The sequence below is a fragment of the Larimichthys crocea genome, chromosome XVI, assembly GCF_000972845.2.
Source record: "Larimichthys crocea isolate SSNF chromosome XVI, L_crocea_2.0, whole genome shotgun sequence".
NCBI lineage: Eukaryota > Metazoa > Chordata > Actinopteri > Sciaenidae > Larimichthys > Larimichthys crocea.
In genome coordinates this window covers 5,463,646-5,480,948 of record NC_040026.1, presented here as the reverse complement: position 1 = coordinate 5,480,948, position 17,303 = coordinate 5,463,646, and the positions used below count along the sequence as shown (strand labels likewise).

The window sequence follows — 17,303 nt, the reverse complement described above, 5'->3', positions numbered from 1 at the left end:
ACGCAAACCGGATGGGATGGCATGTCACTGCAGGATGCTGTGGTAGCCATGCTGGTTCAGTGTGCCTTCAATTTTGAATAAATCCCCAACAGTGTCACCCGCAAAGCACCCCCACACGATCACGCCTCTTCCTCCATGCTTCACGGTGGGAACCATGCATGTAGAGAGCATCTGTTCACCTTTTCTGCGTCGCACAAGGACACGGCGGGTGGAACCAAAGATCTCAAATTTGGACTCATCCGACCAAAGCACAGATTTCCACTGGTCTAATGTCCATTCCTTGTGCTTCTTGGCCCAAACAAATCTCTTCTTGTTACATTTCCTTAGCAGTGGTTTCTTAGCAGCTTTTTGACCACAAAGGCCTGATTCGTGCAGTCTCCTTTAAACAGTTGATGTAGAGATGTGACTACTACTAGAACTCTGGGTGGCATTTATGTGGGCTTTAATCTGAGGTGGTTTTACCTTGCGACATCTGAGGCTGGTGACTCCGATGAACTTATCCTCAGCAGCAGAGGTGATTCTTGGTCTTTCTTTTCTGGGGTGGTCCTCATGTGAGCCAGTTTCGTCCGCTTTCGTAGCGCTTCATGGTTTTTGCGACTGCACTTGGGGACACATTCAAAGTGTTTGCAGTTTTGCGGACTGACTGGCCTTCAGTTCTTCAAGTAATGATGGACTGTCGTTTCTCTTTACTTAGCTAATTGGTTCTTGCCATAATATGAATTCTAACAGTTGTCAAATAGAGCTGCCAGCTGTGTACCAACCTGACTTCTGCACAACACACTTGATGGTCCCAACCCTATTAAGAAGGCAAGATATTCCACAAATTAAGCCTGAAAAGGCATACCAATGAAGTGAAAACCATTTCAGGTGACTACATCATGAAGCTCATGAAGAGAAGGCCAAAGGTTTGCAGTGCTGTCAACAAAGCAAAGGGGGGCTATTTTGAATAATCTAAAATATAAAACATGTTTTGAGTAATTTCACTTTACTACACGTTTACTACATAATTCCATGTGTTCATTCATAGCTTTGATGTTTTCAGTGAGCGTCAGCAATGTAAATAGTCATAAAAATAAAGAAAAGCCATTAAATGAGAAGGTGTGTCCAAACTTTTGACTGGTAGTGTATGTTATAGTAAGTTCAGCACTTATATTCAACATAATTTAAAAGATAACGTTGTGCCTTTTGGTTTTGTGAGTAATTTTTGGTAAAACGACCTGGATTCATTATTTATTTCAAAATTAAATGATACTGACAGTATAACACTGTAACAATATCCGTGGTACATGCAGGGGCCCCATGACAAAAAAACTCAAATTGGGCCGCCTCTGCGCTGGTGATTTGTACATGCCTGCAAGTCTGCAGTGCAGTTCACTATTTGAAGCAAGATTAAAAGCCACCATAAAAATGTGCTAAAGGCCATTTTTTATTTAACTTTTACTGGCCAAAACACGTAAAAACAAAGAGATAATTAATTTTATTATTATATTTTCAATGATGATGGTTTAATCATTTTATATTGGTGTTTACCTATTTTTTGGGGGGGCCCTGTCAGTCGTGGGCCCTTGGATGTGTCCTAACTTTCCCCCCCCATACGTCGCCCCTGGTTACGTGTAAGCGCGTGTGTTTGTACGCTCACGTTCGCTCGTGCTGGGTGTGAGCTGGCCGATTTTCCCGACAGCACGTGAACGCGTCATCTTTGCGTATGGCGTCATCAGGGAAGCTTCATGTGACGGGACCCAGCGCTCACACAGATGCTGTGCACGAATGTGTCTGTCGGAGTGGTAAGAATGAACATTGTGTGTTTTTCTTTTTTGAATTACATCGAGGCGGTGAGTGTAATAATATGCGCTAATATAGAGTGAGGCCATCACACCGTTTGAATGTTTGGACCAGTGTTTGTCTCTAGTAGTCCGAGCTGACGTGAACTGACTTGATACCAGGCTACCGACGGCTAGCGTTAGCTTTATCTTCCACTTGGCTAAGTTAATGTGTGGTTAGCATTTGGACTGAGCCTTGGCCGAGGCTTTGCTGTTGCTCAGTCTGACATCTGACATGAGAAACTGTCTCAGTATACATGACCTATGATGTGACATGAACCTCTTAATGCAGAGAGGTTAACCGGTTAAGTTACACTGCTGTCATTGTGTGATGCAGATGTAAACAACTGCTGATGGACCTCTCGTGTTTCTTCCTGTTTTCACAGAATGGACAGCTCTTTCTTCAGAGATGGAGTCTCAGAATCCAAATCTGACCTGCATCATATGCTTTGAGCGTTTCCGAGTCCCTGTGACCATCCCCTGCGGTCACACCTTCTGTCAAAAGTGCATCGCCACGTATTGGGACACCAAGAGCAAGGCTGACATCGGACCTCACTGTCCCATCTGCAAGGAGGAGTTCACCACCAGGCCAACCCTCAAGCGTAATGTGTCCATGTCAGTCCTGACCGAGGCCACGAACAGCACCGGCGCCTCGTGCAGAGAGTCACTCATGAGGGGAGGCGAAGGGGCCAGAGCCATGCTGCTGTGCGATCGCCATAAAAAGCCTCTGGTTTATTACTGCAAGCAGGACAGGATGTCCGTGTGCTGCGAGTGCGGCATCTCCGAGTGCGAGAGCCACGAGAAGGTCATGCTGGAGGCAGAGAGGGAAAATCAAGAGGTACGGTCACATAGTGACACCACAGCTGCTGGCAGCAGGTGATGGTGACTGTGTGAAGACTACTGTATCAACCTGATGTGTTTCCTTTACAGCTGCAGCTGCAGAGGAAGAGCAAGGAGGTGGGGAAACTCATGGAAGAGACAGAAAAGGATATTAAAGACCTGGCTGAGAACATCAGCCAAGCCAAGGTAAATTCTCAAAAGGCCAGGTTCTTTCTCGTGTGAAAATCCGACTTATTAAAGAAGAAGAAGCTGTGTGTAAAAGAGAGAGGAAGAGGAAGAAAATGTCTAGTTCAGGTTCAGAGTTGTGTTTGTAGTAATCCAACACAAGCCGTACTGTTTGATGGAGGTCAAATTAAGTCATCCCTTACTGCGTTTCAAACCGATCCAACGTCGAAACTTAAGACCTTTCTTTCAACCGTATTGGCACAACTCAGCGCTTCCTGCAGCTGTCTCATTGATTATTCTCACTGCACACCCCACAAGACCCGTAATGCAAGAAATATACAGGCCCTAACTGACGAAGCTGCAGAAAACAACCAAGCTTCATATTATTGTAGATTAATTAAAAAGTGTTTAAAGAACTCTTTTGGTGTTTTCCATCAACAGGTGACTCTTCAGCAGACTTCCACGTGGGTCAATCTCAAGTTCTCCACCCTGATGAAAATCCTGGCAGAGAAGCAGGAGGCCACAGAGCTCTTCATCGAGGAGCAGCAGGAAGCTGCCATCAGCGAGGCGGAGGCACGGCTAGCCGAACTCCAAGAGCGCTCCAAGATGCTCCGAGAGAGCCAGGGACAGATCGAAGCCGCGCAGCAGCTCTCTGACACAGAGCTCATCAAGGTTTGTAAGCCCCGGCATTTTTTTACGCTGTTGTTCATTTGGCTTCAGTGGGATGACTGTAATATAACACCACGGCTGTTTCGCACCGTGAGGTAGAAAAGCGACACTTCCCGTGTGTTTAAGCAGAGCGGAGCACTCTCTAATTATCACCACCGGCACCATTGGAAGTGTACGTTTGCTATGTGCTTTATTTTGTTTGTGAGGCAGAAGAGTAACACAGACACTCTGAGTGTGAAATTCACAAGCTGGTTTGGAAATAAAGAAGCAGAGAGTCTGGAAAAGGATGGATTTATGCTGTTGGTGTGATAACAAAGACGTGTTATAAGCAGCGCTCTGCAGGCTGCTGTGAGTGGAGAAATTGAACTGTCTTGCACTTGTGACCACACCCAGCAGTCGGGACATTCAGCAAGGTGAATATGTCTGCTGCTAGATGGCAGCAAAAGCATCGACTGATGAACGACACAAAGACTTGATGGCTTTGAAAAAGAATTAGTCATCTGTATCTTTGACAGGATGTTTATGTATGGAGATATTTAAATGAGGAGGACATGACATCATCACACACACAACAGGAAGCACAGCCGTTTTATAAATATTGTTTGTGTTTAATAATTTGATAATGTGATGATGTTTTGGATACAGGAAATATAAGCACTCATTGGCCACTTTATTAGGTACAACTGTAAAATCTAATGCTGTAAGTTTATTCTTTACAAAGATAATAACATAAATAGTATTTTTAATTCAGAGGCATTAATTTAACTATATGTTTATGTAGTTTGCAGTGGTGTTACACTGGACTACAATAAATTCAGTGGCGTTTCTAATGGGTTGCCCATCACATCTGAAAAATGAGGGGTGAGAATATTCCAGTATAATGCAGTCCAGTATGAGCCCACTAATAAACAAATGATTGACTTGAAGGTCCAGTGTGTCAGATTTAGGAGGCTTGTTTACAGAATATGGCAAAGTTTGTTTTTTGTTTTATTGTTTTATTACCTTAGAACGAGCCTCTTATATCTACAGATGCAGCGGCTCCTCCATGTTGAACCAGTAGCCCAGAACGGACAAACTAGTCCTCCAGCAGCATAACTAAAGGATGACCTGAGTCAGCCCTAACTACAGAATAAGCTCTTTTAAAAAAGGAAAGTCTTAAGTCTACTCTTAAAAGTATTGACCATGTCTGCCTCCCGAACTGAATTTGAGGGGGGGAAGCCAAGGCCTTGAAATTTTTTGAAAATATACGTAGATAAATAGACATAGGTCATTGAAAGTGCTTGAATTTATATTTCGTGCAACAAAAAGAAAATTTGAAGTTCTTTGACATCTTTTTTTACACGTTAAATAATGAAATACATTCCACGGTCTGCATGTGTGTCTCCTGTCTCCTCTCTGTTCAGGTTACTGTTGAGTGAAATTAACCTTGATCTGTATCTCAAACCATGCCGTGTTAGGTCCTTGAATTTAAGGGAATTGGGCCTGGAAAGTTGTATGTCTAAGAAAGTGTGGAAACCCTGAAATATATTGAGAGAATTGTCTTGCATACACTCTGATGTATTTTTGATATACAAATATATCCAGCTCTACTTTTTGCTGACTGTGACTGGTCACTTAAAAAAAAAAAAAAAAAAGATATTAGACAGAATCTTTGCGTTCGTGGCGGACACATGCATCATCCAGGTCTTCTTTGAATCTCCCCACAGGAATCAATGGTCATACAAGTCCCACGTTTCAAAGACATTCCCACAGATGTATCTCCAAACCTTCAAGATCGACTAAACGGCGTCACAGATGTCCTGTCTCGAGTCTCCAAGCTGGTGTCGGAGGACCTGGAGAAAGCCGTGAGCACGGCTGTGGGTCAGGACAAAGACGGTAATATGTCTTCAGGGGACTGATGTTCCCACTGTAGCAATTTCACTTGATTTGCTGGCAGTTTATTCCCCAGTCTTTGTTCTTGTGTTCTTAAGCTCTTCATCCATCTCCAGGTTCTCCTCAGGATAAGAGGCCGGTCCTTGCTGTGGTTCCCAGTCCAGCTGCTCCGTGCCACCCTGGTGGGAAGGAGGGCCTCAGTGCTTGTAAGTCCTGTCTAAAGACAGTGTAGATATAATGTCCTGCTTCAGCTCATCTGACTCCTTTCTGCGTCAATACAGACCGATGCTCTCTGACCTTTGACCCTCGCACTGCCAACGGGCACCTCTTCCTGTCCCAGGAGAACCGGAGGGCGGAGCACCTGACCTCTGGGCCGCGCTCCGTCCCACCCCACGAAGCCCGCTTTGATCACACCTGGCAGGTGCTCTGCTTTCAGGGCTTCACCCATGGACAACACTACTGGGAGCTGGAGGTGTCGAAGCCCTGGGCCTACCTCGGGGTAAAGAGCCATGCGTGTTCTGGTTGTATACTCAGAGTGTTCACAAAATTAGCAAAGCCAATTTGAACAGGAATTGATTTGTTACTGTTGCAGTCACTTTCAGATACTGTGTGAAGTTTTAGAAAAAGTTTGCAGACGTTGCTGCTCCTTGTTGTAGAGCTCCAAAAATATGAGTTAATAACTGAGGCATCAAAAGTTATTATATTATTAGCTGTCATAAAAATAGTATTTCACAGATGAACCATGCCTGCTGAGCATGAATCTGCCAAACATGATTTCAGCTTGCACATGGAAACTCAGTTAATGTTGGACAGTAGCATTTAATTTGTTTTGCAACATGCTGATGTTAAAGGGATAGTTCAGGTTATTTGAAATGAGGTTATATGATGTATCTATAGTCTGTGTGTTTATGTATACACTCCCAGTTTGGAGAAGCAGACAGCACGAAAGTTAGACGGTGTACTGCAGTGGACGAGGGCAGCAACAAAACCTAGTTTAGCCACCTATGTACCTTTTTATATTGAGAATGTTGGTGACAACCACTTTACCTTCTGACAGCTCCTTCTAGAGGGGAAAATGAGGACTTAATATCACTCTCTCCAAAGCGAGTCCAAGTCATTTTGCCTCGCAGGACACAGGACTTACTGTGGTTGTTTCAAACTAGTCCAACAATAACACAAACAAATGAACTGATGGAGGCAGAGGTGGAGGTAAATTACAGTTTTTTTGGCTGATTTTAAGAAATGTTGAACTGTTGGAATGTCATTAGTTTTGCAGGAATTTTTCATAAACCAAAGTATTGGATGAATTAAAATTACAGTAGAGAAGCAGCTAGAGAAGCAGTCAGTGGATCGCTTAAGTTATTACAAGTGCGTACCAAATGTACCAAACTTGAATGTTTTCAGACAGAGTGTGCCCCTGCCTTCCTGTTTCCTTCGCACTGCACACAGCTCACCCACATCCTCTCCTCCCCGCCTCTCGACAGGTAACCTACGAGGCCATCCCCAGGAAGGAGAAGGGCAAGCGGTGCATGGTGGGTATGAATGAACTGTCCTGGAGCCTGCAGCTGGACGAGCATCAGCTCAGCGCCTGGCACAATGGCCGGCGGGAAACCCTAGCGAGCCACTCCCAGCACAGCCGCATCGGCATGCTGCTGGACTACGAAGCGGGGACGCTCACCTACTACGGGGACGGGCAGACCAGGCTCCACGCCTTCCACTGTGCCTTCACCCAGGAGCTGTTCCCCGCCTGCTGGATAGGAGAGGGGGTCAGCATCACCCTCTGCTCCACATGAGCGGACTCGGAAGAGAAGCGAAGATGGGAAAACAAGACGCACTATCAAACATGAGCACTAGCTGACTCACCCGTAACCATTTAGGAGGTTTTTTTAAAAAATCTACAAAGACGTTGTTTTAAGCAGGAGAACTGGCTGTGACGAGCTTTCTCCCCCCAAAACTGACCACCTGGCTTATTCACTTACCACATGACCATAACATAGCTAAGGAAATTACAAACTCTATTCTAGTTTAAGGACTTCATTCTGGTTTGTTTTGTTGTTTTTTTTCTTTAGATTATGTATGAAACAACCTTCAAATTTGGATAGATATCTGCTTTCAGGTAGGAAAAGACCAGCTGTCTTCAGATTATTCAGTTTTTAGTGACTCGGTACAAAACCTAATGATTCATAGAATGCTGAGGTCATGATTAGTTAGATACCAGAAGGTTCCTGAGGCACACACGAGCTATCAGTTTATCCACTGTGTTGATTTTAGAGTGCTGGACTACAATTACTCCTGCATAGTTTTCCTTCAGCGTTGCAGACACAGGTTTTCGAGTGCGGCACGTGCAGCTTGGCCGGGTGACGGTGTGTGCTGCACATAAGTCAGATCCTTACTGTGGTCTGCTTTGAAGAAACAGTCCCTCTAGTTCTTTTCACAAGAGAATATCGATCCCACTTTCACACCTGTGCGGTTAAAAAAACAAGCGCCAGCCGACAGTCAAGTTAGCATAGCTTAGCACAAAGACTTGAAACGAGAAACCAGCTAGCCTAGCTCTGTCCAAAGGAAACAAAATCCACCTCTCTGATTAACATGTATCTTGTTGCCAGGCGACCTGTGTTGAAGAAAGGTCCAGCACAAAACCTTCTAAAGAAGTGCTGGTTGTCATCTTTGGAGTCAGGCTAGCTGTTTCCAGTCTTTATTCCTAGCTAAGCTAACCATCTGATGCCTTTATACCTTTATGTTAACTTTATATTAAGACGTGCAATCGTATTGATCTTCTAAAACTCTGCAAGAAAGTAGATGAGCGTTTCCTCCTGGGATCAGAGCCTCTAACTGACCACTGCCTTTTTTTTAAAATCCAGTCTGGCTTCTCTAAGGCGCAGAGCCACCTGAGCCCACACAGTGTACGCACACGTAAGAAGAAATCATTGCAGAGAAATCAAGAGAGAGAACGGGACATTTTTGCAATGCTGTGAGAAGCCATTTGTCGAGGAAACCTTTTACTCATGTGCACAACCTTTACTAGTGTTCACCTGTCTTGCTGAAACTGAGTCCACTGAATTATGGGAGCCAGTTCATGATGAGTCACATTGAACACACTACATGATCCTGTTTAAAAAGTATAGTTCCCCCTCGCTGTACCGTAGGCGATGCAGGTGAAACCAAATCATCTGGGACTGTACGTTAACTACTGAGAACACAGAACTGAAAATGGAGCTGCATTTATTTTTAATCATCTCGGGATCTTAACTTGAATGCACAAACGAAGTACAGTCTCAAACCTGTGACGCTGACAGTGTTGTGATGGAATCTGCTGTACTGTACAGATGTTTTTAAACGGGCTTTTGGCCTCTTTTTTTTTTCTTTTATCATGAGCACTTAGAGGGCGAAGCTGTGATCTTTTGGAACGTCGAGGTACTCGAGGCTCAGGACATCATACATCAGTCTTTGGGAAACTGCTGTGGTGTTTTGCACAAGTTTGTCCAGAAGAGTAGACGAGGACTACTGACTGCGAGAAGGGAAAAAGCACATTTCCAGGCGTAAAACATAACCCCTCCTGCTGACTCTGGAATATGTTCTGTTCATTATCCTAATGCACTATGCTGTGTTCGAAGTGGAAATACCCATCGATGTGTGATATAGCAACGCTCGCTCGGCGCAGAAATAAAGACGGACACCGCTCTGTTTCACATGAATCAAGATCCATTTAATAAAATCCAATGCATACATGCATCAGTTGAGATCATGCTTTGTTATTCTTACTTGAGCCATTTTACATTAATTATTCAATAAATTAGTTTCAAATAAATACAGAGCTTTATTCTTATTATTATACACACAGCCATGACAGAGCAAAGAGGAGCCTGATGCATAGCATTCTGAAAGTGCAAAGAATCAGCCACAGATGTGTCACAGATACAGTATATAGATTAGTGACCATAGAGGAAGGAAGAGTCGAGGCTCAGATACCGAGGTGCTCAGATCAGATTTGTCAGAATCACGAACACGGAGAGTAGAAACGATGTGAGAGTCCTCTAACCATCCTGTTTGTTTTCTACCACGTCTAAAATGTACGTTACGAGGAATGAGACGATGAAGCAGGCTGACCGCGTGTGTTCTCGAATGTTCAGAGGCATGACAAAACAGGAAGTGACATCATTGGGTGACTGCTCTGCTCTTGTACATTATAAAGATAATCCCTCCTGGCAGTATGACCCCCCCTCCGGGCCCTGGTCGCCCTCGCTCTCTGCTCTAATCCAGGATCAGGGATTCAGTGCTGGGGCTCAACGCTGCTCTAATCTTTGTGGTCCTTCTCATCCACTGAAACATGTCCGAGCAGAGCAGGGGGGCCTCCTTACAAAAGCTAGTTCCTCTAGGTTAGTGTTCTTGAGAAAATATCGCATTTTTCTGGTTTTAAAGTCTACGTATTAAAAGCCTGTACACAAAATCATAGAAAAATAAAACACTGCATTCAGTTTGCCTCTAAATAGATCCGCAAAGTAAATAACATCGTCTGATTGAGTCCGCTTTGACAGACAGTCAGAAAATTCAAAGTGACAGCGTAGCTGAGTTTAAAGTTTGGAGTGGCGGGATGATTGTTGGGACATCGGCAAGGCAATAAATGCTAAAAGAGCGAGTCAGGTCAGGTTACAAAGTTTTTGTCCTCTACATTGAAAAAAAGCCCCCAAACCCTGACAACTTTGGCAGAGTGCTACCAATACTTCTAGTTTCCATCAAGTAAAGGTGCTTCTGAAGAGAAAGAAGCTGATTACAGTATATGAATCATTAAAAGGAATGTAAAAGGTACGGGCTGCGACAGGAAAGCGACGGAATGACAAGTGAAACCAAAAGGACGGAGATGGGAGGAGACTGGGAAGATGAGAAGAGGGGAAAAAACTTCCTGACATCCAGTTAATATAATGAGAGAGAGAGAGTGGAATGAGGGTGAGATTAAACAGGTCTACTGGTTCTTCTTGTCTTCTGGAGGGGAGTATGGAGGAGGCTTGTCCTGTGGAGAGAGACAACAGTACTGTATAATGATCCATTCTGAGCATGTTCACACACAGAACCAACAAACAGCACGAGAACACATTTACTGTGTCTGAAAGTCCAAAACATTTTAGCACCATGAAAGAACACGATGATGGCAGATATGTCTGTATGTATCAGGAAGCAGGCAACTGTCTACAGGAGAAGGACAGTGGAGGATGTTTCGGTTCTCTTGGACCCCAGACATGGAGAAGAAATTGGCGGAGTTGTGAAGTGAGCAACAGTGCCTCTATGACGTGTCCTCCCATCTGTACCACGATCGAGTGGAGAGAAATGGCTGCTGCTGCTGCAGCCCCTCAAAATGCATACACAAGGACAGCTGGGGCCGAAAGCTGCTTTTGTTTCTGCTCCACTTTTCAACAGTCCTTTTTGTAAGTTTCCACCAGGTGCGTGATGGAAAGTGATGTCAAAGTGAATCTAGTTGTAGTCTTTAAAATAGTGACGCTGCAAGTCCTTCGGTCTTTGCAAAATCTAAAAAACTTGACACGCTGTCTTTAGATGTGAGTGTCAGACTACAGTCTTTAGAATCAAAACACCCTCAGGCTGTGTCAAACCTACAACATTTGAGAGGCTGTAAAAACTGTTCTTTATTCTGATAATTGATTAGTCATTTCTTTAAAGAAATAATGAGTAAATTCTCTGATTTAAATTTTATTTTCTGTTTCTTTAACTGTCTTTTGTTCTATGACAGTAAACTAAATAAGTCGTGGATAAAACAATATATTTGAGGATGTCACCTCAAGCTTTGTGAAACATTTTATGGACAAAGCAACTACTCTATTAATCAATAAAATAATCGACAGATCATTCCATAATGAAAATAATGGTTAGTTGCACAAGGGCACAATTCAACAGCTACTGCACTGAAGGTGAATGACTTCTGCTGGCTCATACCTGAGATAACAAGCATTAAATTCAAATATCTAGCATCTAACTGGTTTATAAATCAGTTCAGTAATAGAGGCAGCTCACCTGTGGCAGGTACACATGTGTCGGAGGCAGTGTGGCACAGCTGGCACTCGCTGCCGCCTCAGCTGCTTTGGCCTCCGCTGGGAAAAGAGACAGAGAGCGCCGGGGGGGGGGGGGGGGGGGGGGGGGGGGGGTTAGTGTTAATTAAACATGGTTTTACCATTAATCCCTGAGATATATGAGGCGGCCTATGCTAATCAAACCTGAGGTACAAAAGGTGGTGTGATGAGCAGGGGGACGGGAAACGTGGCTTCAGCTTATGGAAATATTACCAGTACTGTGTGAAGTGAAGAGATTGTCTTCTAGTTGTTTATTATAATCTGTAAATCAGACAGGTCTGAAGGTTTGTTAGCAAGCGAACCTTTTACTACTACCACTTTCAAGTTCAAAAACTCAGTTATTAACAATGTTTAACATTAATTAACATTAATATCAAGATATGGCTAATGTTTGCTTAGAATCATCCACTCCACTGAGGAGCTAAGCTTTAGCCTGAAAAGTTAAACTGCCTTGTCTGTCTTACGAAGCAGTTCATATTTTTAGTTTTTGTACAGCTGGTTTGACAAAAACATGAAATAAAATAAAATATCTGGATGGGCTTCAGTAATTGTGATGAGAATCTATCACTATTTTATTGACTGATTTAATTGTGATCGAGATAGTAATGATCAGATTAATTAATTATATTATTAATCGTATATTATGATACGATGCTACTGAAAGATTATAAACGACAATACTAAAGTACTGTAGTCCAGCACGTGGGTTCTTTAAAAACATTCAAAGGAGCCTTCACTTTCTTCACAGTCTCAGTTTAATTTAGAACTAGAGCAACGCCTAGTTTTGAAAACAGCCTCTTGGCAGGACATACCCACCTGCTGCTGAGGAGGGGAGGTCTGGGTCATGTGGGGGCTGCTGGCCCAGAGGAGCAGAATAAGGAGGCGGAGGTATGTAGGCCGCAGAGGCATCAAACGCTGGAGGGCTGGGGTAGAATCCACCTGGACAGCAGGAAAAAGACAGATGTGGATTAGACGAGCCGCAGTGAACACTTTAACAAGACGTGAGGGAGATTTGTATCAAGAAATCAATGATGATGATGATGACAGCAATAGTTACAGCCCCCACCTTGTGGAGGAGGGTTGGGGTAGGAGTATCCGGGTGGAGGTCCGGCAGGGTACATCCCGTTAGTAGGGGGAGGAGGGTAAGCGTAGGCGCCGTTGGCCATGTAGGGGCATCCACCAAACCCTGCAGTTACTGGCTGACCTCTTGATGCTGCAGAGCGGGAGGAGAAGGCAGAAGAAGAAACGATGAAGGACAAAACATTTGAACTTTATGACACTGTTACTGATGCTCTGTAACCTTACCCTGAGCTGCGACCTGCAGCATGTACTGGCCAAACTCTATAGCTCCTCCAGCAGCAAAGACAAACTTGAACGTAGCGCTGCCTTCCCAGCCACCTGAAGGAGGAGTCAGCTGAGTTACTGAACACTGTACCTTCATGTATGTATGTAAGAACACACCTACCTCCAGGCTCTGCGGTGACAGTGCCTTTGATGTAATTGGCTCCCAGCACAGGTTGTTTGACCTCGCAGCCTTTTATCAGGTAGAAGGGCATCATGAAGGACTGCAGTGCATCCCGCCCTTTAGCCAGAAAGATCACCTGGGAGGAAACAGCAGGGACTAACATCACCTCGTCGCTCACACAACCCCGGTGCGGCTGAATAACAACTACAGACATCTGGGTCTCTTACCCTGTATGGAGTCAGGTAGACGCTGCCCTTCTTGCTCTTTCTGAAGGCTTCAGGCAGGCTGTCCGCATCGCAGAAAACTAGCTCCACGTTATCATAGTTCATCAGCACACTGGGGACAGAAATAGACACGAAAAACATCTGATCACAGGATGTAACAGTCTGATGACGTTTTCTAAAACATTTCTATTACATATTATACAGGGGTTTAAACATATGACTCAAACCCCAATTTCATAATCTTTGATTGAACGGCTTAAAAATGAGATCACTCGGTTATTGTGCAACTGTCCAGTGACTAAACACGGCCCATCAGTAAACAGTACTCTGGTAAAAGGATTAGGGCCATCTAGTGTCAGGGCTTACTACTTGTTCTGTGTGAGCTGTAATGAGTTTATCATGATGCCCAGCATGTTCTAGAAGAACCTGACACTCATGTTAATTCATGTCAACTGTGGTGACTTGGGTGTTGGATGTGACAAAACAATAGAAACCTTTTTGTAGCAGAGCAGGCCAGAGTGCAGATGGTGTGGATGCAGCAGCAGCAGCAGCAGCAGCACGGTGCTGTGATGATAAATGCTTGACAGAAATGTTTAAATAACGTTTCATCCTCGATGTGTAACGTTTAAAAACAAGCAAACACTGATGTAACCACACGTGAAGCCTGCTATGCTTGACTGCAGTGATGATATAACAGGTTGAAGGCCATGTTTGGGCTACGAGTCCGGTTCAGATGCAATGCGAATGTCCCATTAAGAAACAGGGCGTTATAACAATTAACGTGCTGTTTATTAGCAAGTTAGCATTAATGTGCATATTTGGTGTCGTTATGCAACAATTAGGAGTCACTCTTCATTTCGGCTTACATGTATAAACCATTAAACAAGCTGTTGGATTTAATTATCGCTTCATGACGCCCGCTCCCGCCAGCACATTTTTGACAGAATTAGGTTGTGTGAAAATTGAGCTAACAAATGCTAAAAGTTGCCGTTTGAATAAAGTTGGCTGTTATATCCGAGTAACGTTACTGGTTACTCGGATATGCGAGTACTCCTGGCACCATAAAGTATCCTCGCCGACACACAGGGCCACATTTCTTGTTTTTATTTTGACAGGAGTTTGGTGTGACGCGCTCCACGCAGAGAGCGTAAAACTTGCTCAGCCCGGTGGTTAACGGTAACCGCTAAGCTAAGCCCGCTGCCCGCTTACCTCTCACTGTTGTTGATGATGACTCCGCCGGACTCGGAGTTGTTCTGGTTCAGAGTCATGTCGACGCGGGGCCCTCCAAGACTCAGCAGAAAGATGAACGGTGGTCTTCCTCTAGCGGTAAACCGGTGTGCAGGCCTGTCTGCAGCCTCGGTGGCCTGTCTCTCTCTCTCCGCGACGATAACGGTTGTTGTGATAACGTCGACGCACCTGCTCTTCCGCCATACGTGAGGAACGCCCACCGCGTGACGTCACGCAGCCGCTAAAAGACGATAACGTGCTGACCGGAAACCAAACAGGATTTTAGGATTTATGTAAGAGACGTTTCTAGACGGTTCCACGCTGAATATGAAGTCAAAAAGAAGCTGTTTGCCATGTTGTCTTTCCTTATACATGCCCGAAAATATTTTGGACGGTTGCTAAAACTTCCACACGCAGATATGGCCTACATTTTATTATTACTAATTAATTATTACTGCTTCTCTCTCCAGCACCTCTACCACTGCTGATAACACTATAACACTGATATTCACATTCATAAGAAGACTTAGACTGACATTTGAACTGACTGAATATGTTTTTAAAAAGGCAGTAAATGCTTTTGTTAATAATAATAATATGTTCACACACTTGTACTGACATGTATGTATTCATCTACAACACTGTACTCAACTTCAAGACAAGTTTTATTTCAGCTCATAAAGCAAAGTAAGACAAGTTGTTTAAGTAATGATCATTTATTATTTAAACTTGATATTTTGAGTTAAAACAACTAATTGTATTACATTTTACAATTCCATACTATGTCAACTCACATTTCAAGTCAAGATAACGAACAATATTCAGAGATGGAGGCCATAAGTATTCAAATAAATATTTTTTGTACAGATGAGTTTTAAGTTTGTTTGTAAGTGTATTTAACATTAAACTGTTAAAGAAAATCATTTGCCTGAGAGAGAACAGTCAAGAACATATTGTAACTCACTGTGATAAATTAAGCTGACACTTTGAAACTTACATCTAACTGAACTGACTTGAAAACCTGAGTTTTAATACTGATAACTCATAAAGTCAGTTGAAAATTATTACTAACTAACTTCTAACTAACTTATTATGTTAAGTGGACTTAAATTACAGAAAGAAATGATTATGACTAATTGATCAGATCCTTTTTTACAGTGTATATATTATTATCATTATCATTATTGTTATATATTATACAAAATGTGCCCTTGTGAAAAAGTACATTTACATCTACTGAACCAAATTTCTATACTGCGTATGTGTGTCTCTGGTTTAAATGCATTTATTTTTACTTGTTTTTTTTCATTTGTTAATATAATAGACTCTTATTACATGGTGATATTTCTACTAGGCAGGAGGTTCATTGAAGAGGTAGAGAAAGTGCTCCAGATAAATTACAGACCAATTTGACAATGTCATGTCTTATCAGAGGTACGAAGAAATACTTTATACTTTGTCATAGGAGTGAGGCAGGGTCATAGCAGTTATTTTAATAGTGTAATTTCTGTCATCTGTGCATATATACTCAGTTGGTTTTACAGTAATAACCAGCGTTTCTGAGAATAAGTCCAGGAAAGGAGAGCGGTTGCAAAAGTACCCACATGCTTGTGAAAGACGTAACAAGATGCACATTCATAGTGTGGGTTGGCAAACAATAGTGGAGGTCTTTGTCTGTGTGGCCCTCTCTTTGTCTCTCACTCTGACACACACACACACACACACACACACACACACACACACACACACACACACACACAGTGCAAACTACAAAGTGGGACTTTTTTGTGGAAATGATGAAAAAGATACAGTAGGTTGTGTAAATGTCACATTTAACTGAAATCGCTTGGTCAAGCACACCTACACATATAAATACATTGTGTGACAACCGCTCATGTTGGGCTGCTCAGAATTGGAGATGAAACTAAAAATCAAGTTATTGTTTTAAGACTTTTTTATTTAAGTAAAAATGCCAAAACTTAACTTGACTTGTTTTCTTCTTTATGGTAATAAAATTTGAATATCTCTGTGTATATAGTGTGTATATAGTGTTAAAATAGGATATCGTATAGGTGTATAGTGTTAAAGTTTTGTTTTCTTGCTATTGTTTTCTTGCTATTACTTACTATCTCACTTACCATTTGGGAGCTGCTGTAACAAAACAATTTCCCTGCAGGGATTAATAAAGTATTTCTGATCTGATCTGATCTGATTTTAGACTGTTGATTAAACAAAACAATCTGATTGAATTGGTTAACCTGTGCGATATTTCATAGAGCAAGCAATTAAACAATTCATCATCACATGAATAGATAATAAGCCCTATAAATACAGTAAACTGTGGATTCAAACGTCTTCTTTACATTGTCATTTTCTTATAACGATTAATGTATTTTGTACTCTAACAGCTAAAAAATCACATTTAAAGTATATCTACTGTTAATATTATTAAACATTACTACTACACAAAAGTCAACATTAGATACAAATAAAGTGAAATGATCTTTTAAGTATTATCACTGTTTGTGGTTGAAGACTTTCAACAGCTAATCCAGCATTCTTGTGCTTATTGCATAACACAATATTGTATTTTTCTTTTAAAAAAACTGTACCTCAAAACATTTTACAGGCACAGTGGTCCGACAATTATATATAAAATATTATTTTAGATACAGATCTATGTATAGAAAGCTGTAGTAGGTACATGTGTCTGTAAATAAATATTGGAGTATTGGCAGACATTCACTCTCAGTGCAGTGTAAAAAAACTTTTGAATAGGATACATCCTAATGGACCACAGGTTGAGCTAACAATACACAGACCACAGATGGATGGACTGCTGTGGACTGTCTCATGTTACATGCAGTTTTATTGCCTCATTCATTTGCAGTTAGTCAGAATCTCGTGAGATTTGAGCCATGGATTTAGATTATTCATCCAAAAC

General features: G+C 42.5%; 2 protein-coding genes across 4 annotated transcripts; one reads left to right on the top strand and one right to left on the bottom strand.

Moving 5' to 3' along the window:
- The first annotated feature begins 1,657 nt into the window (after positions 1-1,657).
- Positions 1,658-8,994, top strand: trim65 (tripartite motif containing 65). Of its 2 annotated transcripts, none has more exons than XM_010738379.3 (8): positions 1,658-1,784; positions 2,207-2,658; positions 2,751-2,846; positions 3,267-3,497; positions 5,201-5,369; positions 5,483-5,572; positions 5,648-5,865; positions 6,851-8,994. In XM_010738379.3, the coding sequence occupies exons 1-8, from the start codon at positions 1,706-1,708 to the stop codon at positions 7,157-7,159; spliced, it is 1,644 nt and encodes a 547-aa protein (XP_010736681.3). In that variant the 5' UTR covers positions 1,658-1,705; the 3' UTR covers positions 7,160-8,994. The 2 variants fall into 2 exon arrangements, with proteins under 2 accessions (XP_010736681.3, XP_027145090.1); XM_027289289.1 differs by having other exon boundaries at positions 1,668-1,832.
- A 56-nt stretch (positions 8,995-9,050) lies between these two features.
- wbp2 (WW domain binding protein 2) lies at positions 9,051-14,581 on the bottom strand. 2 transcript variants are annotated; one of them, XM_019263516.2, is made up of 8 exons: positions 14,342-14,581; positions 13,136-13,244; positions 12,909-13,044; positions 12,749-12,841; positions 12,510-12,656; positions 12,260-12,382; positions 11,388-11,464; positions 9,051-10,374 (listed from the first exon to the last, which is right to left on the bottom strand). In XM_019263516.2, the coding sequence occupies exons 1-8, from the start codon at positions 14,398-14,400 to the stop codon at positions 10,327-10,329; spliced, it is 792 nt and encodes a 263-aa protein (XP_019119061.1). In that variant the 5' UTR covers positions 14,401-14,581; the 3' UTR covers positions 9,051-10,326. The 2 variants fall into 2 exon arrangements, with proteins under 2 accessions (XP_019119061.1, XP_027145091.1); XM_027289290.1 differs by lacking the exons at positions 9,051-10,374; positions 11,388-11,464 and adding an exon at positions 11,501-11,704.
- Positions 14,582-17,303: the final 2,722 nt, after the last annotated feature.

Bases quoted from the DNA above. Each gene is read 5' to 3' on its own strand.
- trim65 (XM_027289289.1), top strand. From the start codon at position 1,706: ATGGCGTCATCAGGGAAGCTTCATGTGACGGGACCCAGCGCTCACACA. The intron at 5,573-5,647 runs GTAAGTCCTGTC...GCGTCAATACAG, and splicing joins GAAGGAGGGCCTCAGTGCTT to ACCGATGCTCTCTGACCTTT. The intron at 5,866-6,850 runs GTAAAGAGCCAT...GCCTCTCGACAG, and splicing joins AGCCCTGGGCCTACCTCGGG to GTAACCTACGAGGCCATCCC.
- wbp2 (XM_019263516.2), bottom strand. From the start codon at position 14,400: ATGACTCTGAACCAGAACAACTCCGAGTCCGGCGGAGTCATCATCAAC. The intron at 13,245-14,341 runs GTAAGCGGGCAG...TTCTGTCCCCAG, and splicing joins ATCATCAACAACAGTGAGAG to TGTGCTGATGAACTATGATA. The intron at 12,842-12,908 runs GTAGGTGTGTTC...CTCCTCCTTCAG, and splicing joins TGTCACCGCAGAGCCTGGAG to GTGGCTGGGAAGGCAGCGCT.